This window comes from Vanessa cardui, chromosome 29 (genome assembly GCF_905220365.1).
Source record: "Vanessa cardui chromosome 29, ilVanCard2.1, whole genome shotgun sequence".
NCBI lineage: Eukaryota > Metazoa > Arthropoda > Insecta > Lepidoptera > Nymphalidae > Vanessa > Vanessa cardui.
In genome coordinates this window covers 2,905,119-2,931,322 of record NC_061151.1, presented here as the reverse complement: position 1 = coordinate 2,931,322, position 26,204 = coordinate 2,905,119, and the positions used below count along the sequence as shown (strand labels likewise).

The following is a 26,204-nucleotide window of genomic DNA, read 5'->3' as shown; positions in this document are numbered from 1 at the left end:
GGCAAGAATGCTAGCAGTATTTCTCTGTTGAAACGCAAGTCCGAACCACTGGTTAAAAATGTACTAGTTATTGCGCCACCAGTAGAAGCAATAAGGCGATGAAATTGAAAAGCCTTTCTTTTTCAAGGAATTAAGATATAATTCCTTGAAAAAGAATGACAATCTAATCCGAAAGAGTCTATCTGCTTTTCATTCGAACACCTGTGCTCAAATACAGCAGTGCTCTTAGTCGAAGACTTATTGCAATAGGCTATTTGACTGGTTTTTAAAATCCATTTTATATTATTTAGTAGAGATTAAGGAACCCAGTAAAAGTTGATTTTTTTATTTCTAGTACATATTTGCCGAAAAATATCATATTGAAAATTCCATATTTAAATAACGCGCGAAAACGCTACTTGGAAAATATGGCGCTGCAATGTGGTTGGTGACGTCACTTTGCTGTATTTTAATCTGTGGTACATATAGTAGAAAAGCAAGGTTTACAACAAAGTGACTTCATCATAAGCCCAGCCAATCAGGAGCGTTTTGTGTCACGTGACAAACGTTTGAAAAAATGCATTTTTATTTATTGATTTTTGAATAAATTAAGTATTATTTTCAAGTTTCGTTAGTAAATAACCATTTTTAAACTCATAATATGCACTGATTACAATAATTCACAATTTATTTTTCGCATTGTCAAATAACTTATTGGAAACACATTGCCCTGAAGTGTCCCAAGATTTTTAGATAGTCGCGTGTGCAACCAGTTACCTGTCTCTTTGGTTGATGAAGCCAATCACGCTTTTTGACATTTGTTAAATTTTGTGTCAAACTAGTTCTTGTAATGTGGATCAATCGTGAATCATTAGGTTTTTTGTTTAGTAGCTTCCTTAAGGATAACGTAATTTGAGCACTTCTGTCATGTTAGTAATTTTGATTGTTAAATTAAAGAAGAGAGAATTGCCGGAAGTATTGCCCAGCACTTGACACTTTTCTCACGTCGATACCACCACACAGAAAGTTTACTGTACTTAAATTCAAAAATACTTACAGCCGTGAAATTTTGGATTTTTCTTAGTGTTTTTTTAAAGATGGCAGCAATATGATCGGTGATGCTAGAATATTTTCAGATTTTGTTCGTGTTCAAATTGTACATTAATTTTAGAACACAAAGTTAGTGTTTTAAAATAGACAAGTTAAGATGTTTCGTCATCTTCATTTATGTAGAATAGTTATAAGCTCTATTCCATCATCAAACAATGGTATAACAAAAAGACATTTTTATACCAAGTGCAATTTTATTAAATAAACTCCGTTACCCAATTAATATATTTTGTAGATAAATTATCAGTAAAAAATATTAACACTTTGAAAAATAAATTTATTGCCAATTTCATGAAAACATCTAATATATGTAAAAAATATGCTTCGATAAAACTTTGCTGTAACATAAAGTCTGAACGTCGTTTTTTTTTTTAACCGAATAATTTTATCGAGTCAATTTTATTTTAAAATTGTTTATTTGGTTTTCCTCTAGTGCCTGGAATTGGCTGATAGATTGCTTAATATTAAAGGTTTCCTTAGAAATTATTATTATCGGAACATGTAGCCAGTAAAAATATTTTATAGCTAATAAAAAATCGATTAAATGAAATCGACTTTTCAAATAAGTTGTTAATAATCTGTGCTCACATTTATATCAATTCGCAAAAGTCAAGAAAGGGTAATACTAATATGGTATTATTTTACAAAATGGCTGAACTGTAAAGACGTGTATTTTCTAAATATCGTTACAATGGAGCTAACAAGCGATTATTATTCTCAAGAAATCGAAATTACAAGTTATTCGGACGTTACAGACATCGTCGATTGTAGTGATACAGTGTGTAGCGCGATTAACAAAGTGAATATTTGTGACTCGGGACCGCGGAATCCCCGAAGTGTTGAAGTAAATCACAAGTGCTCTAGAACCACTCACAAGCCTTTCCCTGATTATATCGAGTGTAGAATTTACGTTTTGAACATGTATGCGTGAATTAAAATGGCTTAGCATCCTCTTTGATCTTGTAAAGTTATTGTATTTTTGTAAAAATGGATAATTTTAGTGGTAGTCTTATGCGTAATAGACGCAACCTTCTAGACATAAAAGGTTTCACTCCGAATCATTTTACCAGATCTAATTATTCGACTGACGCTCATATAAAGTCAGAAATGAAGCATACATTTGAAGACGATTTGCTTTGCAACTTCCATCTACTATCCGATCCGTTGAAGAAAAATTTGGCCGATTCTGTGATAACAGGCGTAGAGAAAAAGAAAAATATGTTGGAAACAAAGGAGTACACAACGCAGGAGGCTGTTAAGCCTCCGAACAATCAAAGAACGGATTATTATCCATCACTGGCTGGAATTACAAACTTCTTTTCTGGAGTTCTCAACGTAATGGGTACTATTTTTCATAAACGAGCAAGTTCTCCCGCCTCGCAGTACTACGATACTTTTGATAGTGATTACGATGACCAGCAGTTGGCGCCGTCGATAATATGGCAGACTTCCAACTTTGAGGTTCAAAATAAAAATGAACAAGCAGACATGCTGTTTGCAAGTAACAATGATTCTCATACAAATTTGGACACAGATATGAGCGTTGATTGTAGAACAGCCGCCAACCATTGTGAGAAGAAATTAAACGAAGTAAGACTTCTACTCAGTAATGAAACTAAGAAAAATGTTCAAAATACGAAAACCAGTAAGTATTCGAGAAGACCAAAGAGAGCTTTTGTTGAAGCCAGTTCGGTTGAAGAAAGCTTTGAAGATGCATTCTCGCCAGAAAGCTTTCTACATCTCCCGAATAATACATTTATAGAATACTACAGTCCTTTTAATTATCATGACGATTTATTGGTTGTGTCTGATGCCCCACGAATAAAGACTGATTTGAATGTTTTTGAGTCTATAGATGTTTCTAAAAACCTACCAGATGAAACAGAAAACAAACCTTCAGAGACAAAACAAAGTTTAAACACTGAGAACTGTTCAAAAGAGGAAATTGTTCCGACTAAAACAAATGATGAAGTTGTATCGTCATGTGAGGATAAACTTAGCAAACTCAAAGTGTTGTTACAGTCAAAATGTCGTAAGTCTACAAACAAAGATACAAATAAGGAAGTAGATGTAACAACACCCATTCCAATACCGAGCCCCGAACTTCCTATAGAGACTGTATTTGGTTCAGAAATCAATTCATCGGACATACAAAATTCAAATAGTTCCCAAAACAGTGATTATTTCAACGAAGTAACTGGGAAATTTAATTCTTCATCAGTTGACAGTGAGGATTCATTTCAAATAGTCTTTACAGATAGCCCACAGAATTGCAGAAAACGATTGTCATCTGATTGTGAATCCGAAGACTCCTTTATTGTGTTTGAGGAATCACCGGATAGCTGTTACACATCGAACGAAGTGTTCGGCGATGAAATTGATCTGGATAACGATAGTTCAGATGCCGACTCTATATACGATGAAGATTCTGGATGTGGTTCTACGTGTAAATTATCACCGAATCTATCTAGGACGTTTTGTGATTTGACAGACAATAGCTTGTACAGCCAGGATGTTGTGGACAGTGGGCAAGTGAGTGCACCGAGTGTGGTGACAACGGAAAAGACGGGATTGCTTCTCGATGAAACAAGAAAGAAACTAAAGAAGAATTTACCAGCTAAGAAGGTGAGTGATGTTTGATATATCTTTCTTTGATGTTTAGGGTGTATCGGCACACCTTCAAAAACTTAGTTAATATGCTTTTATAAGGCTCTATAAGTACATATGTAACAGAGTCCCTGGTATATTCACTCGCTTAATTGTTAAAGATTTAATCAAACCTTTCACCCTTATCATAGAACAGAGATAATACAATGATTTGATAAGTTTTTGCTACTATCCAGCATCCTTAACAGGATAGCTAGCATTTATAAAACCTATTGATATTATTGTTTTAGTTATAATCGAATTGACCGAGAAATGTTATTATTGTAGTAGTAATTTTTTGTAACAATCAATTACAACATATAATTAAATGAAATATTAATGTGTCATAATATACAATTCTGTCACATAGCATTTGTATATGATTTCGAAACTTAATTTTGCAATAATTGAATTTCAATTATTCAAAATATATTTTAGATATAAATGAAAGTATTTATATCATGAGTAGAAAATTTAATAAATCATTTGGATATTGATAAAGTAAATAAAATTGAATAAATTGTGATATATCTTATCTATCAATTGATTGATAAAGAAGTTATGTTAATTGGCAAAAGTTAAGTATTTATGAATAATTTTATACATATAACATTATTCTTTAATTTATTTCAATATATTCGAATTATGATTAGATATATACAATTCACCAAAGGCACAAACATCTATTTTATAGTACAGAAATTATTTAGTATTACAATCAAAATACAGTTTAATTTTAAGTTTATAAATGATACAATATTTCCAATTGTATAGGTTATTTTCCTCCATGTATAGAAGCATTAATCATAATTTTATCTCTTACGAAAGTTGTAATATATTTTGCGTAAAGCATCATCACAATAAATCATGTATTGAGGTTTTGTGTTCCAAGATAATTTCAATAGGCTATTTGACAATGTGAAAAATAAATTGTGAATTATTGTAATCACTGTATATTAAGAGTTTAAAAATGGTTATTTACTGATGAAGGTTGAAAATAATACTTAATTTATTGAAAAATCCATTTTTTCAAATTTTTGTCATGTGACAAAAAAAAAACGCTCCTGCTCCGCTTCTACTATATTATGTACCACAGATTAAAATACAAGAAAGTGACGTCATTGACCCCATTGCAGTACCATATTGTCAAAATTTTTTTTTGGCAAATATGTACTAGAAATAAAAAAATCAACTTTTACTGGGTTCCTTAACTTCTACTAATTAATATAAAATGGATTTTAAAAACCAGTCAAATAGCCTATTGTATTGGACATCAGCCTGTCCTAGTCAAAATTCAAACCTAGGTCCCCACCATTGAACTTTCCATTGAATTTTCATGTGCTTTTCTGTTTAAAAAGGATCACATTATCAATACAAGCAAAATATCACAATGAATCATTTATGTGTGAGATGAAAATAAGCCGTGTGTCTGTTCACTTTTATTGGAGTATGGCAGTGGTATAAGATCGCAACCTTGTCAAAAAAGAGGTTAGGTCAGTAGTTGGTTATTTAGAGGTCGCACTTTACATGATCACAACAATAGAAAGTGAGCATTGTCATTCTGCTTCACTGTCTATTATTATAAGATACAGATGCACTGCAATCTTATTAGATCTAACAATGCTTTCTTTTAATAAACTCACTATGAATTTTGAACACAAATTATATACTTGAAAATTTTTTTAACTTGTAACTCAATATTTTTCCATCCATCACATAAATCCCGACAGGACGTACTGGATTTTAACTCTGATTATTTGACTATAATGATATTAAATAATATCATCTTTTACAAATATTAGACCAATATAAACTAGTTATTTCGACGACCTCCGTGGTCGAGAGGTGTGTACACCGGTTTTCATGGGTACGCCACTCCTAGGTCCCGGGTTCGATTCCCGGCCGTATGTTGTCTCGGGTCTGGGTGTTTGTGGTACCGTCGTTACTTTTGACTTTCCATAACACAAGTGCTTTAGCTACTTACATTGGGATCAGAGTAATGTATGTGATGTTGTGTCATAATTATTAATTAGTATAAATTATATGCAGTACACAGGATGTGGAAAGTTTTAAGTTAACAAAGTATTGTTTTTGTTTTCTCTCTAAACAGAAACCAACAGCGTCTTTGCTAATACATAAATGTTGACAAAGACAAATATTACTCTCGTAACTTAACAACTTTTTTGTTTTGTATATTTTGCTTATCTATATTATATATCTAATTACGTTATCAATGGTAATTACACACTGTATTGGTTTAACTAATTATGGCTTAATTATAAACATTCTTGGGAAATTTATGCGGTTTATTAAAAATTTTTGTTACAAGGGCGAATTATATAATTGAAATACTTTATTGTAAAAGCATTATTTGCATTTCGCACTTGTTTATTTAAAAGTAGTAAATGACCTATTATCAAGCCTACGTCTATCTGTTTGTGACAGATCTCGGTATGTTCAGGATCTTAAATGCTCAACAACAAACAACAACAACAGCCTGTAAATTCCCACTGCTGGGCTAAAGGCCTCCTCTCCCTTAGAGGAGAAGGTTTGGAACATATTCCACCACGCTGTTCCAATGCGCGTTGGTGGAATACACACGTGGCAGAATTTCTATGAAATTTGTCACATGCAGGTTTCCTCACGATGTTTTCCTTCACCGCCGAGTACGAGATGAATTATAAAGACAAATTAAGCACATGAATCAGCGGTGCTTGCCTGGGTTTGAACCCGCGATCATCGGTTAAGATGCACGCGTTTTAACCACTGGGCCATCTCGACTCTCGACATGCTCGACATTTGAAATTTCAATGAACACGTGTTCCTTGAAATTTCAACTGTCAACATCGCCGCTATCATGGAAAGATAAAATGTAATAATAAGATAAAAGTTCCAAACGTAAGAGTGATAAGGAATATCTACGATACGATTTATTTGCACTTTTAATTTTTAATATATAAAAAAAAGTTCTCGAATTAAAAAAGTATTGATAGCACATATCTTAGATTATTTGTGTATGTAGATAGCAGCTGATTTTAATGACATTTGGTATGAAGAAAACAAGAGCTCTAGGAAACGACATAGGCTACTTTTTTTGCCTAACACATGACAAGGAACACTCTTAACTAAAACGCAAGTGAAGCCGCGGGCGACATCTAGTTATAAATTATATCTCACGCGCAGTATTAGTCAAGCTTGTTAGTTAAAAATGTTGTCTGTCCTCAATCTGAGTCGCGTGTACAAATTCATATTAATGTACTTTCAATAATTAGTAATTATTTATTCTGTAATCGTTCTTATTGCTTAATTATAAGGTTCATATTGCAATGTGCTGAAGGTCGTTAGTTAGAACGACCTCAAGATACAAAACAGGATGGAGTTTAACGTTAACTGTTTCTCGTTAGGTTTCCTTGACAGATTTTTTTTGTGTAATACAACTGGAATTCAATGGATACAAATCTTATATATAAATATGAAAGTAACTCTTTCTCTCAACGCTTTCATAGCTAAAACCCCCCAGGAGAATATAGGCTACTTTTCATACGTACAATTTACGAGTTTTCTAAGACGGGGGCGGTAATCATATACAAATAATAATGATTAAAAGTTTGGATGGAAGGATGTTTGTCACTCAATCACGCTAGAACGACTGAACGGATCTGAATGAAAATGGGCTCAGCGATTGATAGGTCGATTGATAGGTAGGTAGATAGGAAATTCTGCCACATGTGTATTCCACCAACCCGCATTGGAACAGCGTGGTGGAATATGTTCCAAACCTTCTCCTCAAAGGAAGAGGAGGCCTTTAGCCCAGCAGTGGGAATTTACAGGCTGTTGTTGTTGTTGATTGATAGGTCCTGAAAAATCAGCACAACCCATTTGACGATTTGATCGCATTTTTTAAATATTTTAATAGGCTAATTCCTCCGAATTACACCGATACAAATACTCTTTATTATACTCAACACGATAAAAAAAAATAGTTTTAATTAAGAGAAGTATGCAAAGAAATTTTGGATGTCAAAAGTATTTGGGTCATCTATGTCCTTTTCTCAAAATGTTCTCTAAAAATACAATTTCTGAGAACATTTCTATTTAAAACATTTACAAATTAATTAATTTTGTCGTATCATTTCCACGTCATCTTTGCTGCGAAACGGGCCTATCTGCCACGTCATTGAGCGCAATGCCATCTATTTGCAAGTTTTGTTTATTGTGGTGTAAGATTTGATTGGTCTATCATTGTTATCCTGGTTGCGTTATACAACCTTGTCATAGTCGTCGTAGCTTGGTTGAATGATCATCTATCTTTTTCTCTCGTTGCATCTGTTCATTGTTTCTCTGTCTTATTTGTAAAAGTAATGTTATTTTACAGTGGCGGAAGAGAGAGAAAGCACAAAGGGTTCAGTGATTAAGCCGAAACGATTGTCCAGATGTGTTGCCATAATAGTTTGCTTTTCTTTTCTGTTTGCCTATGAGAGTATTATATTATTTTACATTTATTAGTTACGAGATATTTGCCATGTTTTTTATTTTTATCCGTTGGAGCTCGATATTTCGACATTATCTACGAATGTCTTGTTCACAAGACTGGTAAAGCATGGTAAATATCCCGTAACTAATAACTAATAGTAAAAATAACCATGTTAATTTAAAATTATATTATTACTTATATTATATTATATGTAGTTAAATTAATTGATTCGATAATTGGTCGTAATTGTAATGGTATTAAATCGAATAGGCTATAATGATTCACTGATTATATATATATATACTACAAAATCTCAGAAAGTATAATACCTACAAACTTGGAATTTTGCAGGTAGATTATGGATTTTCCGATACTCTACCTCTAATACTTTGTAGAGCCGGATATAAAAGTTTGTGTGTTATTAAGAGGCTGTTGAAAATGCGAAAAATAAATTGTGAAATATTGTAATCAGTGTATGTTATGAGTTTAAAAATGGTTAATTACTAAACGGTTAATTACTAAAATTAAATTAATTAATTACTAAACTTAATGGTTATTTACTAACGAAAGTTGAAAATAATACTTATTTTATTCAAAATTCATAAATAAAAATGCAAATTTTCAAACGTTTGTCAACAACAACAACAACAACAGCCTGTAAATTCCCACTGCTGGGCTAAAGGCCTCCTCTTCCTTTGAGGAGAAGGTTTTTGGAACATATTCCACCACGCTGTTCCAATGCGGGTTGGTGGAATACACATGTGGCAGAATCTCTATGAAATTTGTCACATGCAGGTTTCCTCACGATGTTTTCCTTCACCGCAGAGCACGAGATGAATTATAAAGACAAATTAAGCACATGAAACAGCGGTGCTCGCCTGGGTTTGAACCCGCAATCATCGGTTAAAATGCACGCGTTCTAACCACTGGGCCATCTCGACTCTCAACTGGGGGGGTCCGTAGCTACTAAGTGAGCCGGTGGAGGCAGGGAGCCGGTCTACTTCCCCGCCATCAGATATGTTGAAGCGTAATAAAGCAATCATATAAACTAATGTCAAATATGTCAAGAAACGTTTGTCACGTGACACAAAACGCTCCCGATTGGCCGGGCTTATGATGAAGTCACTTTCTTGTTAACTTTGCTTTTCTACTACATATATGTACCGCAGATTAAAATACAGGAAAGTGACGTCACCAACCCTGTTGCAGCGCCATATTGTCCAAGTAGCGTTTTTGCGCGCTATATATGGAATTTTTAATATGATATTTTTCGGGAAACATGTACTAGAAATAAAAAACACCACTTTTAATGGGTTCCTTAACTTCTACTAAATAATATAAAATGGATTTTAAAAACCAGTCAAATAGCCTATTTCGCTTGGGTAAAGTCGGGTAAAGGTATATAATAAACCCAGTAGATTTAGGTTTGAATCTATGTATAAGAAAACAGAAATAAATCTAATAGTTACGTAAAAAATGTATGCCCTTGGAAAACATTATAGTTGTGTGTGAATAATTCTTACACTATCGATATTGGCAATTTTTCTGTGCAGATATTTTGATCTTCCACGCGCCTTCACACGTGGGAAGTGTACCGGGTATATTGGTTGCGCACCAGAATATCTCTAGAAATCATCTTTCCCTACCGTAATTGACCGATTGGGTTATATTTTAATTGGTATTTTGTATATATATATATATATGTTGAAAGGGCAGGATACCGAATAGGTGGGTTTGATAAATTGATCCGACGTTTGGATAACTATTAAAGCAAAATGGGTTTGCGTTCGCGTTGTCATGACACTAACAACGACTAGCGGGGTGACCCGCTCTTAAAAGTGAAAGTTAAGTAAAGTAACAGCCTGTAAATTTCCCACTGCTGGGCTAATGGCCTCCTCTCCCATTAAGGAGAGGGCTTGGAACATGTTCCACCACGCTGTTCCAATGCGGGTTGGTGGTATGCACATGTGGCAGAATTTCAATGAAATTAGACACATGCAGTTTAATTATTTGTATTTATTAGTTGTACTTGTGCTCGGTGGAAGGAAAACGTGAGGGTCTGTATGTGTCTAATTTCTATGAAATTCTGCCGTCTGTGTTACCATTGGAGCAGCGTGGTGGAATATTCATCAAATCTTCTCAATATTTTAGGAGACCTTACCTCATATATAGTATACAAATTATTTTTTATTAAAAAATGTGGCTTGTTAATAACAACTACGTGATGAATTAGTGAAAACTTTATCAATTTACAAAATGTTTCATCATTTGGTTTCCAAATAAATCATCAATACATTACAAAAGTTTTTAATTAGAATATTATCTTAGCGTTCTCCTTTCGCACCGCTATCGTACATACACGCCATTTTGTTTTTGTGGTTTTCGTTTCACAATAATTATCATACAAGTATGTATAAGTTACTAATATTGAACCTACTTGGTCCAGGTTACTTGAGTTTCTAGAGGATTCGGGGTTGAAAATTTATACCTACCTAACATAGTTGTTCTGTAAAAAGACTTTTTTTGATGTACTTAACAGGGTATCTTATTTTAATACTCTATATTCAAATTACAAATGGTAATTTTTAGTCTGTATATTATGTAATTTGATTTGACCTAAAAGCCTCCATCGTGTGGCGTCAGATGTCATTTCAATATCATTTGACACTATGATAAACAACCTTTCTAAAGCCTAAATGCTTATTATATATATTTGCTTATTTTATATTTATTTGTACAGTCAGAGTAAGAAAACCTTCGTCAGTTTTTAAATTCATTCCTTTATCAAGTCGAAGGCTTTCGTACCTTTTGAAACTGAAGCATTAAACTGACAACTGCATATAAAATTTGCTACACGTGACTTATTTCGATGTGGACGTAATATAATGTTAGTCTCAATCGGTAAAGCAGATTGTCGCTCGTACTGAGCACACTAAAATAGATCTTAAGGTGATGAACCTTTCTTTACCCCGACTGTACATATCACATCAACGCTAGCGATTGTAATTCATTATTTGCCCAAAAAAACCAAACGTTTATATGTTAATCTAGTAGGTGGTGCATTACGTTTTACTTGGTGGTAGGCTTTGTGCAAGCCCGTCTGGATAGGTACCACCCACTCATCAGTTATTCTACCGCCAAATAACAGTACTCAGTATTGTTGTGTTCCGGTTTGAAGGGTGAGTGAGCCAGTGTAACAGGCACAAGGGACATAACATCTTAGTTCCCAAGGTTGGTGGCACATTGACGATGTAAGGAATAGTTAATATTTCTTATAGTGTCATTGTCTATGGGTGATGGTGATCACTTACCAATAGATGACGAGCATATTGTCCACCAACCTATACCATAAAAAAAACGTACCCTACCTAACGTACTATATTCGAGCTATGTCTCTGAATAGTTAATCATCGTCACAGTGGGGCTGTATATAGCATATAAATATGTATATGTGTAAGTATGTGTGCGTAAAACACAGTGATATGGTATTTATATTATTGTCTGCTAGTTTGTTTTGTAAACAATTTCATTCGATACGAGTCGCTAGGCTCATATGTCAGATATCTTAGCACGAATGTAAACAACTATATTGAAAACTTTGAACTCGATATTGACATGTATTTTATGAACGGAAGATGAATTGGTTCTCGTTATTTAGAACGTTGAACGGTGCCATTTGTGACTAGGCGTTTCATTGAATAACTTATTTAACCAATTGGCTGCGACACACTATAGACTATTTTATTTTATACAATATCATATCCATCCATCCATCCATCAGCCCATTTCCGTCCCCTGCTGGACATAGGCCTCCCGCATCCAGCTCCTGCCTGCCGCCTTGCGTAAGTCGTTACTCCACCGTGCCCGAGGACGTCCTACACTACGTTTGCCGAGACGTATATCACATACAAAGTGCATAAATAATTTTCAATTATAACGTCGAAACGCACAATTTTTTTTACGGTTTTATAGCAATAATAGATACCGCCCGCGTTTTAGGGCTTTGGTTGTCATGTGTCAGGCAAAAAAGTAGCCTATGTCCTTCCTTTTAGTTCAAGTTTGCTTCACAACAAATTTCATCATATTCGGTTCAGAGTTTTGGTAGTGAACCACAGACAGATAGAGTTACTTTCACATTTATAATATTGGTATATGTATGATTGTTAAAAAACATATATGTATCGTAGTTCAATTTCATTAATAACAAATCTAGTTTTATCTGTCGATAGTAGCGGACGTAATAGATAACATGGCTTATGTTTTATGCTCTATTCCAATCATAACAGGAAAAAAACCAAATAACATTTGACACCGAAATTCAAATTGAATCAAATCAATTTTATTCAAGTAAACTTTACAATGAAGCGATTTTGAATCGTCATCAATTAAATACTACCACCGTTTCGGAAAGCAGCTTCTAGCGAGAAGAAACGGCAAGAAACAAGCATAGTTGCTCTTTTCAAATAAACAGATTTACAATGCTGTTGTAAATGTGCAATTTTCAGTAATTAGTGTCCTATGATGCAACCCGAGCCTATCTCCAGGCGTTTCTTTCTAAACGTGACGCGATATCATTGGTCGATCTTGATTAATCTTTTTGGACGTAAAATTGTATTTGAAATTAGTAGTTACAACAACAACAGTCTGTACATTTCCCACTGCTGGGCTAAGGCCGTCCTTTCCCTTTGAAGTTTTGGAACATATTCCATTCCATATTAGAATAAATAAAGATATATTAATCATTAGCTCAGTAGTGCACAATATATGTAGCTGAGTTATTAGCATATCGCATGAAACACGTAAATCTAAGCACTAGCGCGCACTGGTGTTTTTTGTCACAGTGACTGTTTCGTCACTCTTTGTCAAGTCCGTAAATATGTACAGATGCAGACACAAATGTCACCCAATTGTCACGTCGTAACGTGCGCGCAACTCCATACACATTCACGGATTCGACAAGAGTGACTAAAAAATCACTGTCACAAAAATCAACAGTGCGCGCTAGTTCTAAGATTAGTTTATCTTCATACAATCATTGGAATATGTGTGTATGGATGATAAAATTTCTTTGAATGTTACAAACGTTGCACTCTATGAAAGGCATTGTGAATGACTTGGGTGTTTTTACGAAGTGTTTTCCCCACAGCTGTCCACGTGGCGTTCATTGACTCACACCCTGTGATTAATGTTTATAAACAATGGATAGTAATTTTGTTTAATTGTGACGAAATATAACTAAAGTCTTTTAAGTATTGCATACGATTTCTATGAACATTTTTGGATTGATAGTTTTCGACTTCGCCCCGCCCGGCTGATAGATGAGCAGTTATTTTTAACTTTGCTGATATATAAATTAAAATCATTTGTTACAAATACATTAATAAGAAAAGCATATTATTTAATACAAGATTATATAGATAATTAAAAAGCGTGGAGCTAATATTAGTTGACTTCCAGGTAGGATATATTATATACGTATATAAGTTTCTTGTTGGTTCTTCTTGGTAGAATTTACATTCCGGACTGGTGATAACTTCACCTTAATATAGTTGTTAAATGATGATTCAAAAGATCTCCTAATTGAGTAAAGTATGTTTTGATTTAGCATTAGTGGGTGGGAGTTACACTCGTGCTCTCAAAATGTCTTAGGTAGAAAAAAACTATAAATTAGAGTTGGAGGTTCAGAGCTTATTCGACAACGATTTTTTTTAATCCGGGTTTTTTACGCATGTGAGTAGTTTTGATCTCAGCACAGAGTACGAGATTAATTACAAACACTAATTAAGCACGTGAATATTAATAGGTGCTTTTCGTGGCCTCCTTCCACATGACGTTTTCACAGAATGACAGACAGACCATCTTCCAGCACCTGATGAATGCCATGATCCGTGATAGGTCTCTGCTGAAGTCCTCATGCAGCACACACAATCAGGGCACATTTGTCCGGGTGGGATTTGAAATATATTGTTAAGATATGGTTGTTCTAACCACTGAGCCATCTCGGCTAACTGCTATATATAAAAACGAAGCGTTTCGTACGTCACGTGGGAAAGAATTTCAATGGCGGGCGGATGTCAGCTGTAATACTAAACCCATTGCAAATTATAAATACGATTGCATTAGACTTTTGTTTGTTATGTACAGTCAGGGTAAGAAAACCTTCGTCAGTTTTCAAAATAATTCCTTTATCAAGTCTTAAGCTCTTAGTACCTTTTGAATCTAAACATCAAATCATTGCGACGCAATATGTCATTCTCTATCGGTAAAGCAGATTGTCGCTCATACTGTGCACACGAAAATAGATCTTAAGGTGACGAACCTTTTCTTATCCCGACTGTACATTAGTAAAATGCTGTATAGTGGAATGTGTGTTGTAAGCTTGTTACAAATAACGTTGTTATGGTCAGTACAGTAAATAAATATTTATTATCTACCGCTGCGAATGTTTAGTGTTACAACATTGAATTGACTGATTCGTTGGTTAGTGGTTAGATTATGAAGCCGCAGATACCAAGGTCATTGGTTCAAACCCCATTGCGAAGCGATAAGTAATATTATGTTTTTCTGATGGAAAATTCCGAATAGCAGTCTGGAGTCCAAAGTTTCTAAGAAAGCACGTAAAGTTTTTTGGATTTTCGGTCCCATCGAATTATCAGAATGAGGGAATAGAGGGTGCATTTTTGTTTGCTCCCTACTATGTCTGCAGCCAGTTTTCCTGCGCAGTTGGCTAGCCTGCCTTGAGAACCGTGACCGCAATCTGTCAGGACAAACTCACATCAAATATATCTTCCAATTCATACGTGTCATATGACAATCACAATCGTAGGCTACGTTCAGACACTTTTCCTTTCTTTCTTTAATATTAAATACGCATTGGTGCTTAATAATATGGAGCATACCTTTCATCGTCTATTCGGAACCGACCTTGGTATCTAAAATGTGTGCAAAAACTGAACATTGTTCAAAATGCAGAATATTTAGTCAGCATCGCAACCGTGCCAAGTCGGGGCTGGTCGCTAGTGGTATCATAATGAAATATTTGTGTTTGTACTTGCTCTTAATGACATTTACTATTCAAATATCTGGTTTTCTGTAACTTTGTACGAGTCTAGGAGAATTAATATGTTAATTGAGTCATAAATATTTCTTTCGATCGACGTTGAGGACGTTTGACTGACTCTTTAATATTCTTTTTAATTTTTAATAGTTTAGTGTCAAGTTCGCAACTCGTTCCAATGTCCGGTTCTGCTAGTTATACAACAATATAATTTATTTCTTTATATTGTCATATAGTCCAGGATCCGTCGTCCGTTTATACATATGATTTTCGTCAAGTATATTTTCTGTGGGTAGTTTCACATCAATAATCTCCGACTATCTAAATTTAAGAGGTCATAACCGCCCATAGACGATGGCGCTCTTAGAAATATCAGTTATTCCATTTCATCCTCAACCTTGAAGACTAAGATGGTATGACCCATATGTGTCTGTAGCTACACTCGTTCGTTCGTCAAATTAGAATACAACAGTACTGTTTGGCACTAGAATATGTGGTGATTAAGTGGTATCTAGAGCTGAGATGGCCCAGTGATTAGAACGCTTGCATCATAACAGATGATTTCCGATTCAAGCCCTTGCAAGTATCACTATATACATATATGTGCTTAATTTGTTTTTTTAATTCATCTCGTGCTGGGCGGTGAAGGAAAACATCGTGACGAAACCTGCATGTGTCTAATTTAATAGAAATTCTGCCACATGTGCATTCCACCAATCCGCATTGGAACAGCTTGATTGAATATGTTCCAAATCTTCTCCTTAATAGGAGAGGAGGCCTTAACCCAGCAGTGGGAAATTTACGGGCTGTTACTTACTTCTTTTATTTTAGTCCTATCTATCCAAAAAAACCTGCCCAAAGCAGAATTGGGTTGGACATTTTACATGTTTTCGTCAATTACATGAACTAATTATTTTATCCTTTTCTCTCGTAAGAGCCGTACTGGGAATGTTCCCTAATTACTTTCAATTATAAATCAATCCGTCATGTAATAATCTCAATTGTTTTGGCATACAACCAGACACGTTGCCTGATCCCTATGTGCGCTCTGAATTCTGTTAATTTACGTTCAGTTCGAATTGTTTAAAGCGTTGTTAGTTGCCAAAATTTGGTACCTATGACGTATTCTGTAATCGCTTGTGTTAATATTACTTTTATAATGACCAATTTAGCTGGGCTAATTTAGCTAAATATATATATATATATATATAATTGACGCGCCCCAGCTTCGCACGGGTGCTATACTGATACTAAATATTCTACAGATTTTTTTTATGTACGACATCACATTAGAAACATCTTCAATTTCGGTGGTCCTTTACTATGTAATGACATTACATAAAAAACCGTTTTCGTTTCGGAATTCATAGAAGACAAACATACAGACATTCCTTTTCGTAACTGCTTCCCATATTTGTTTTTTTGATGTCTTACTAATAGTATAAATGCAAAATTTTGTTTGATTTCTGTTTGCAACTCAATTACACTACCAGAGCTGAACAGTTCTGATATAAATTTGGAACAGAATAGACCATAGGAAAACCATATGCCCGAAAAAAAAAATCTGAAATGAGGAAAGCCTTGTACTGAAACTATTATAGATTATATTATATGTACTGAACGCAACTGAGAGTCGAGATGGCCCAGTGGTTAGAACGCGTGCATCTTAACCGATGATTGCGGGTTCAAACCCAGACAAGCACCGCCGTTTCATGTGCTTAATTTGTCTTTATAATTCATCTCGTGCTCAGCGGTGAAGGAAAACATCGTGAGGAAACTTGCATGTGACAAATTTAATAGAAAAACTGCCACATGTGTATTCCACCAACCCGCATTGGAACAGCGTTTTGGAATATATTCCAAACCTTCTCCTCAAAGGGAGAGGAGGCCTTTAGCCCAGCAGTTAGAATTTACAGGCTGTTGTTGTTTGCTGTTGTTGTATATGTACTTTTGCTATGTGTGTGATTAGGGAGTTTCAATAAACTCTGCAACTTTGTAGTATTATTGTAGTTTGTCCGCACATTTGGTAGTCGTTATTATAAATCTGCTTGGTTTAAACTACGATCGTTTCAAGTCATCCGGTGACCTTTAAATCGTATCGCTATTTATAATACAAGTTGTCTAAAAATACTCTCGTCCGCTTTTTATCGAGCTGGTTCGGCCTATCGGTTTGGATGCGTGAATCTTTAATGAAGATAGCGAGTTGAAACCCGAGTAAATCATATGACTTTGTTTTTAATCATCTTAAAGGCTCCGAAACTGGTAGACAACTACGCCCTTTCATCCGTGAATAAGTAAATTATTAAAGATAGTTTATTATGATGTTCTAAGAGCTTAAATGTGGAAGCGTTAGATAATTAAATACTTTGATGTAATCACTTAGTTACTGTTGGTGGGTGACTTCAGCAAACATTGTGAGAGAGGCAAGATTGTATAAACTATCTCCATTAATATAATCTACTCATGTCAATCGTATCTTAACAATTGTAACGCAGTTATTAAATCATCCGTTATTCACGACTGAGGTTAACGATCTGACGGTCACTGGCTAATTTGGAGTAATTGTTCAGCGGTGACGTCACTGATGACGTCTCCGATGACTCATTCGGTTTAAGATGATGAAGTGATACGTACAGCTATAAATAATTTCGTATTCATCGAATTCTAAGAGATTCTAGTAAATAACACTGCTCTATCCTTACATAGTACATACGTATAAAACGTATAAAACGAAGTCGCTTACCGCTGTCAGTCCGTATATATGCTTAGATCTTTAAAATCAAGCAACGGATTTTGATGCGGTTTGTTTTTAATCGATAAAGTGATTTATGAGGAAGGTTTTTGTATGTAACGAATGGACAATACAGTAAAGAAACACTGATAATTTTCGAAGTTTCGAATGTGATGTCGTAAATAAAACACCTGTAGTATATTTACTTATAGTATTGCACCCGTGCAAAGTAGGGGCGGGTCGCTAGTTGCTTATAATCATAACATAAGGTATAAGTAATGATATACAGTATGACCATATATGTTTTTTTTTTTATATAGGCCTCTGCATCTATGACAGATGATTTAAGCAGCACTTGCGTTCATGACTAAAGAGACCAATGCGAGAGAGGATCCTTCGGCCGCACTCCCGACAAGTGTATGCGCCCCCGGGTGGGCGGGGGTTTGAAGCCCGCTCATGACGCCTAACGCGTTTTTCCTTAAGAACTTTACCTTATTGATCGGGGGCTGCCCGACTTAGAGCAGGCGGTAGCTGATCAATGGATCTACGATGGATCCTCCTACTGTCAAGAGTGGCCCCTGGCGCCCGCACTTACGCCTATTCGTGCCGACTTATAACCGGTGACTGCCTCTCTCCGTGTTGTTTTCCACCTGCAAGACAGGTGAGCGAAGTGTCCTCTTCGCAGATGCTGCTACGCCTGGGTCAGGCGACTTTATGGCAGCACGGGCTTACCCAGTACCCATGCCACCCTCTCCTCCACCCCAGCAGGATCCACAGGAATGACGGGTCAATACGTGTGGTGCTGGTTTGGCCGCAGGCACCTGGCTTACGCCTAAACGGTGGCGCCACTCCGGGTTTAATGTTAGTTTTCCTTCTTTTTTGACAAGGTGTTGACGTCTGTGTCGGTGTGGGGTCACAGCCCTCCCCTCATCAGGTTTTATTTCACGAGCCGACGTGAGGAAGAAGAACGTAGCCGCTGCGATGTTATTACAGCTTCTTATAGCTACTGATGAGAGTTTGTAGAGAACAACGATTTTAACGACAGTCTGTTACTTTCAAAATAGAAAGTCGGCTAGCAGAGAGCGACGCTGTTACTCTACTACGTCCAATATGCCGGAAGGCAAGGAAACAAAGGAAGGGAATGACATGGGAACAAGGGCGTGACGCAGCGATAATTTTTGGAGACAGAGAATCCAGGAGAGGTGTAGGATACTGTGATCACGGAGGATACTGGAATGTGACACTAGTAGCTAGAGCAGTCCGGGGTCGCGTACCCGTAGTGATTCCAACCAACTATCGGACAGATACCTGGTAGATCCACCCTCTGAACCACCATATATGTATACTTGAAGCATTAACATAAAAATATATATTTTTATGCGTATATTTCAAATCACGTGTTCTTAAGTATGTCACACACATAACTATATTACTATGTGTAGTTGTTATGTATATTCATATATTTTTCATTTGCATACCTACATACGACCTTGCCTGCAATTCCTAAGGTCACAGATACTTCTTTTTTGTTTTTTTATGTAATATAATTTTACGTGCAGGCTACCTGATAGTGAGTAGTTGCCATGGCGGATAAAGCCGGATGCAGTCAGGCTTTTTGATTGGCTGTCCGGCCAATATAAACGGTGTTCTACTTTTTCGGCTTTTGCTAAGCTTTTCACAATTTATTAATTTATTTCGCAAACGAGTTTCGACTTTATTTGTGTTTCATAACAATTTAAGATTAATGGTAATCAGAAAAGCTTGATTTCACATTAAAAAATATATATCGTATCTCTGAGACTTGTGTATGTAGTTACCCACCCACTTGTGGTGAATCATTCTTTGGTTTAATTCAAATTCTCCGTTGAACTTAGGGTTACTTACTTAGGGGTGCTAGAACAGCAAGGAGCAAGTATTGTCTAATAACAATTTGTGAAAGTAGATACAAATATTATTTATAACAATAAAAAAAATGGACATTCTAGAAAATTAGTCTGAAAATATTTTAAATCTTGCAATCATAGACAAAGTACCTATTTATATTAGTGATAAAATTTATAAGTACTTAGTTTACACAAGTATAACTGTTCACAATGAGACGATCCATTTAAACAATGTAGGTATATGTTTACAAATTTTCCAAACGGTAATGTCATGTCCAGTGTGACCTCACATGGTGGTCCGCCCGGCCTTATACAGACGGCATTGGACGAGGCCTGACAAATTGTACACGGCCATTGCGATAATTCGGAAAACACGACAGTGAGGAAGGCGTGCCCCACCACGCCTAAATTATCGCCCTACCTCAGTATGGGTGATTCGTGCTTACGAGACACATTAGTGTGCGTGAGATAGCTTATGTAGTTAAATAAATAAATGAGATAATTATTACTCTCGAGCCTGTGAACTTGGTTTTATAATTTACAATTTAACAGATATTTGTTGAAAAATAACTGAATGCGAAAGTAAGTTTTTTTTTTGGAACAAATATTACAACAACAATAGCCTGTAAATTTCCCACGGCTGGGTTAAGGCCTCTTCTCCCTTTTGAGGAGAAGGTTCGGAACATATTCAATCTCACTGTTCCAATACGGTTTGGTGGAATACATATGTGGCAGAATTCCTATGAAATTAGATCATGAATGTTATCAGCCAATGACTATCCATATTAGAGCCGTTTTTTTAAACTGACTTCGTTCATCGTTTAAGGAGTTAGTGTTCTAAATCTACAATCTCATTTAGAACCTGCATACCTACTATCTAGTAGGTATGCAGTTTCTGAATACATATACTGTGTTATCGTACTAGGGTAGTCGAGTGATTTGAGATGGCCCAGTGGTTAGAACGCGTGCATCTTAACCGATGATTGCCGGTTCAAACCCAGGCAAGCACCGCTGATTCATGTGCTTAATTGCTTAATTGTCTTTATAATTCATCTCGTACTCGGCGGTGAAGGAAAACATCGTGAGGAAACCTGCATGTGACAAATTTCATAGAAATTCTGCCACATGTGTATTCCACCAACCCGCATTGGAACAGCGTGGTGGTATATGTTCCAAACCTTCTCTAAGGGAGAGGAGGCCTTTAGCCCAGCTGTGGGAATTTACAGGCTGTTGTTGTTGTTGTTGTACTAGGGTAGGGTACATATAGGATGACAATGTATACTTGTTTAAATAAAAAAATGAAAACGTCAATTTAACACGACTAATCGTGAGCGAAACCAATTGTTTTTTTTTTTAATTAAAGTAACCAGCATTTAATAGTTTCAATTGTACATATCTTAGTTAGGCATACTCGAGTATAAAATTAACCTACGTCAGATCATTGACCTGATAAATAGTACCTACGCAATATTTTTCCCATTAATAAATATGATGTAATCACATTCTCTATGAACTAATTCCTAATAAATTATACATATGTTGATGAATTTCCTTCTCAGGGTTTTTTTGTTTTCCATTGGTATGTAGTGTTTAGTTTGACAATTAATAAGTACAATGCTTTTGTTTTGATTGAAGGAATTTGATTCGATTGTTAGTCATTATCACGCATAAGTATCAATTGTTTTCTATTGTGTGATTTGATACACGACGGTAAGCAATTAGGCAAATGTACGGTCCGAATAAGAAAAACTTCGTCAGTTTTCAAATTAATTCCTTTATCAAGTCTTAAACTCTAAGTACCTTTTGAATCGAAACATCAAATCGTTCTCGATCCGTAAAGCAGATTATCGCTCGTACTGAGCACGCGAAAATAGATCTTAAGGTGACGAACCCTTTCTTACCTCGACTGTACAACCGGTGAGCTAAAACCACCGTCAAAAGACATTCCAGAACCAACAAATTTGGGAGCTGAAGATGTTATGTCTCTTGTCCCTGTACACTGGTTCTATGACTGTTCCAGTCGGAACACAACAAGTATTACCGATGGAGTTTGCGATGATTGGATGGTGCCACTCATACCTATCAATAATAAATATGATTATATATTAAAGGAATTATAATGAAACGACAAGTGACCTAGTGTAGGTACAAACTTGTTTACTATGATAAAGATATATGTACTTCATTTATACATGCAATGATAGAGTATGTATCTATTATTATTTATTATACTAGCTGCTTCGGGTAGTTTCTTCCGGTATAAACTTTCCGTGATGTTAAATAGCCTGTACAATTTTTACGAATCGGGCAATAATTAAAAAAAACTATTTTTTTTTTATCCGACTGTCTCCAAAAGTTCCAAAGATTATAATATCTATAGCTGATACGTGTATTAGTATTTTAATATATTACAGCCTTTTTTTTGATATGATAAAAACCTAAAACCACTAATTACAAGATCATATACGCGATAAAAAGCTTGGAATTATTATTTGTTGACTTTTAGCGGTACATATGTATAATTTAATTGTACTTTATTGAAATCGATATATACTATAAGTTTCTCATCGGTTATCAGTGGAACGTATATGACAAAACGGTGTTTGTTTTTGTGTTATGTTTTCAAACCCAAACCACATAAGTGAATTTGAAAAAAGTCCAATGAAGCAAGTTATAACCCTAAGGAAGGATATATATGCGATTTTTATCTAACGTCAGACAACCAACCCCATAAAAGGATCGAAGCTGTGTGCAACCACTAGTTTATCATGATCTTGTAAAATGACTAGTCAAAAGTGTGTTTGTACACTTCATTCAAGATGCCACTTATGAACATAAAGTGTATTTGATATGATATATGATGTATTGTCTACATCATTGAGTATTATTATTAATCTACATGTATCATAGATAACCTTATTTCCCTCGTTCACGGCATCACTCTTGAACGGCTGAACCAATTTTGCTAACGCTTTTTTATCTGGACAAAGTTTTAACGAGGAAAATTATAAAAAAAAATTGTCGAGGATCGTTACCGAAAATTAACGACCATATTGACTTTTGACGAACTCTATGGCGATTAGCGTATAGTACGACACAACTTATTAGTATATTAGGCAAATTTAATAAAACCGTTAACAGACGATTTATACAAGCAATAGAAGTAGCTCCCTATCGCACCATTCGACGCTATTCGTCGCTATAAGATTTTCGCGTCAGTTCAACCCGAGAAAGCAAGTGCATGTAAATAGTCATATGATATAGTAAGTTCTTACGTTTGTCTAAAGATCATAAATAAAATAAATATTGGTAATTTGGGATAGCGTACTTAAATCGGATGTGATCGGTTTTACGAATTTAGCCGATGCGACATCTAACTTGTGTCGTACTATAACTTTCAGTTGTTGATAGAATGCACGCTTAAACGAAATCAAATCTGACCTACTTCACCAAGTCCAAATAAATTGAATCAATTTGTTGCAGCTTCCAATTGAGTATCTCTTTGGGGACAAGTTTACTTTTAAGATTGAATATATTATGCGTTTAAATCCCCAATCGAGTAAATTAAATATTGATTTTAAATTTACATGGTTATTTTTATATATACAGTTAATAAAAACGGAAGATTTACCATATTTATTATTATTTGATCGATCTGTATAATTCGACATTTTCTACAAATGTCTTGTTCACGAAAGTCTCGTTTTTATTAACTGTAGTAGTAAATAGGTAACACATTGGTTCTGGACCAGAACTCTGGTCGAAAAAATATGGTGTTATTAAATTTTTTGATGCTGATCTTTAACTGGTCTTTTTTCCTTTTTCTAGGTCCATTTTTCAACATTGCCACCAAAGGTGCACGTGATGAGGGTCTGGGCGTTCGCAGCGCGCCAGGCCAGGGCCGGGCACTGGGAGAGACACGCGCTTGACCGGGAGAGATTCAAAAGGAGGTAAGTTCTATAAGAGTAATCCAGCTACGCTAATTAGGCTTGGATGAGACACATGGTCTTAAGATTGCTTAAGACTATGTGATCGTGGATTCATGTACTATGTGTTTTGTGAAGATAATAATGACTGGAAGACTTGTCCAGTTGTGTGTACACCGGTTTTGAACAGTCACAAGCCGTCACCATAATTAGTCTAGATAATTACCAGTTTACAACATTGACATTTAATTAATGACACTAATTGAAAACGTTTAGTCTAATGAAGTAAATTAACGTAGTTATAGTTATTTGATGATCTTCGTGGTCGAGTAGTGGGTACACCGGTTTTCACGGGTACGCTGCTCTGAGGTCCCGGGCTCGATTCCCGGCAGAGTGGATGTAAAGTTCATTTGTTTTCTATGTTGTCTCGGGTCTTGGTGTTTGCGGTACCGTCGTTACTTCTGATTTTCCATATCAGAAATGCTTTAGCTACTAACATTGGGATCAGAGTAATTTATGTCATGTTGTCAATGTAAATACATTTAAAAAAAAAAAATACATGAGGAAACCTACATTAGTCTGACGATATTCTACCATATTTATAATGAGTCTTCTAAAACGAGCATTAGAACAGCGTTGTGGAATATGCTTTAAACTTTCCAACTAACTATTTTTATCACTAATACTGGCAAGAGATGGTTATTGTTTGTATGTTTTGATATATTTTAAATTGTACGTTACAAACATGATTGTTACTATGATATTGCAATTATTTTGACATTGTTATTACTGAAACTCATTAATTTTGAATTTTATGAATGATTTCAAATGCAGTTAATAATTGAACACCTAAACGTGAAATCGTTCCAAGATTAATATTTTCTAATAATTTCCATTACAGGATAGCGGATGTAGAAATGGCAATATCGTGGGTTCTAAAGCCCCAGCATCGCGCGCGAGTCGTTTTCCAAAGATTCAGACCGTGGTGGAATGCGCAGAAGCGAAAAGAATTAGCAGAGAAGAAAGAAATAGAAGAAAGAGAGAAGAGCCTTAAATTGCAAAGAGAAGAGCAAAGAGAGGCAGAAAATCGTGAGTTAATTAACAAATCAGACGATACTGAAAGTAAAGATAGCTTAGATGAAAATACAGGTACTGTTGAAAACAATATTGATCAGAAAGATGATCATATTGTTGAAATCTCTAGTGATATTACAACAGCTAATGTTGATCAAGATAATATACTAAACAACAATACAATTCCAGACAAATGTAAAAATATCGAACTGACTGTTGATAGGGACGTTTGCAAATCATCAATTAATGATAGGGACCAAAATGATTTAAATACTCAAGCTAATGATAATGACAGCAATGAAATTATACATTCGAATGAAATTAATGATTCTAATGAAACAAAAGATAATGATGTGTTATTTATTAAAATAGGTGATATGTTAATAAAAGATGGTTGTATTGATACTTGACGATTTATTAAACGTTTCGAAGAAGTCATTCTTTCTATAGCAGAACTTGATATTATAAATGATAATGGTCCTTAATGTCGTATTGATAACACAGTATCAATGATAAATATCTTTGATAACGACGAGCAACTTTGAATACGGAATAATCCTAACGTAATTACAGAACAGATAAATGTATTTCATGCTATAAAAAGGTACATCGTCGCCTTCGCTAATAAATATTGAAAGAATAGTTACACAGATATTTTCATCTCTTTCTAACATTAGTGATTTGAACATAAATCTCGAGTAGGTTAGATGGACACCTAACTCGTCTTTTTTATACCTGTGACGTCACAATTGTTTTTAAACATAAGTGATTTGATACTTATTTAGGCAACACAATTACTTACCGCTGGTAATATTTCCATTAAGAAATTATTCCCTTGAAGAGATAATATGCTTGTAACGGCATAATTACTCGAATACAGTATCATCTAACCTACTCTTAATATGTGGATTTGTCATTTAAGAAAAAAAAAAGGAACATAAATTTGAATCAAAAACATCAATCAAAATATATTTTATTCAAGTAGGCTTTTGCAAGCACTTTTGAAGCAACTATATTAAGTGAAGCTACAACCGGTTCTGAATGTAGATTCTACCGCGAACCGGCAAGAAACTTAACGTTGTTTAGTTTAGTCAAAATATTGATCAAGAAAAGATTCAGGTCTTGCGAAGAACCGTCAGAAGATAATAACTGTGTAACTATACTTTGTTACGTATCCACTATTCAATGTTTATGGAGGAATGGGGAGGAGGTGGGGGGTATTTCTGGGTCTGTCATAGTATTTCAAACTTACTTGAGGATATATAAGCCTCGACTGGAATTCAAATGTCGAATTCTTAATGTTTGATTGGCAGATATAAAAACG

The 26,204-nt window shown here is 35.1% G+C and overlaps 1 protein-coding gene across 1 annotated transcript; it reads left to right on the top strand.

The window, feature by feature from the left end:
• Window positions 1-1,698: 1,698 nt before the first annotated feature.
• LOC124542007 lies at window positions 1,699-25,869 on the top strand. The gene is made up of 3 exons (XM_047119960.1): window positions 1,699-3,714; window positions 23,709-23,830; window positions 24,708-25,869. Exons 1-3 carry the CDS (start codon window positions 2,077-2,079, stop codon window positions 25,288-25,290), a joined length of 2,343 nt encoding a protein of 780 aa, XP_046975916.1. The 5' UTR covers window positions 1,699-2,076; the 3' UTR covers window positions 25,291-25,869.
• Window positions 25,870-26,204: the final 335 nt, after the last annotated feature.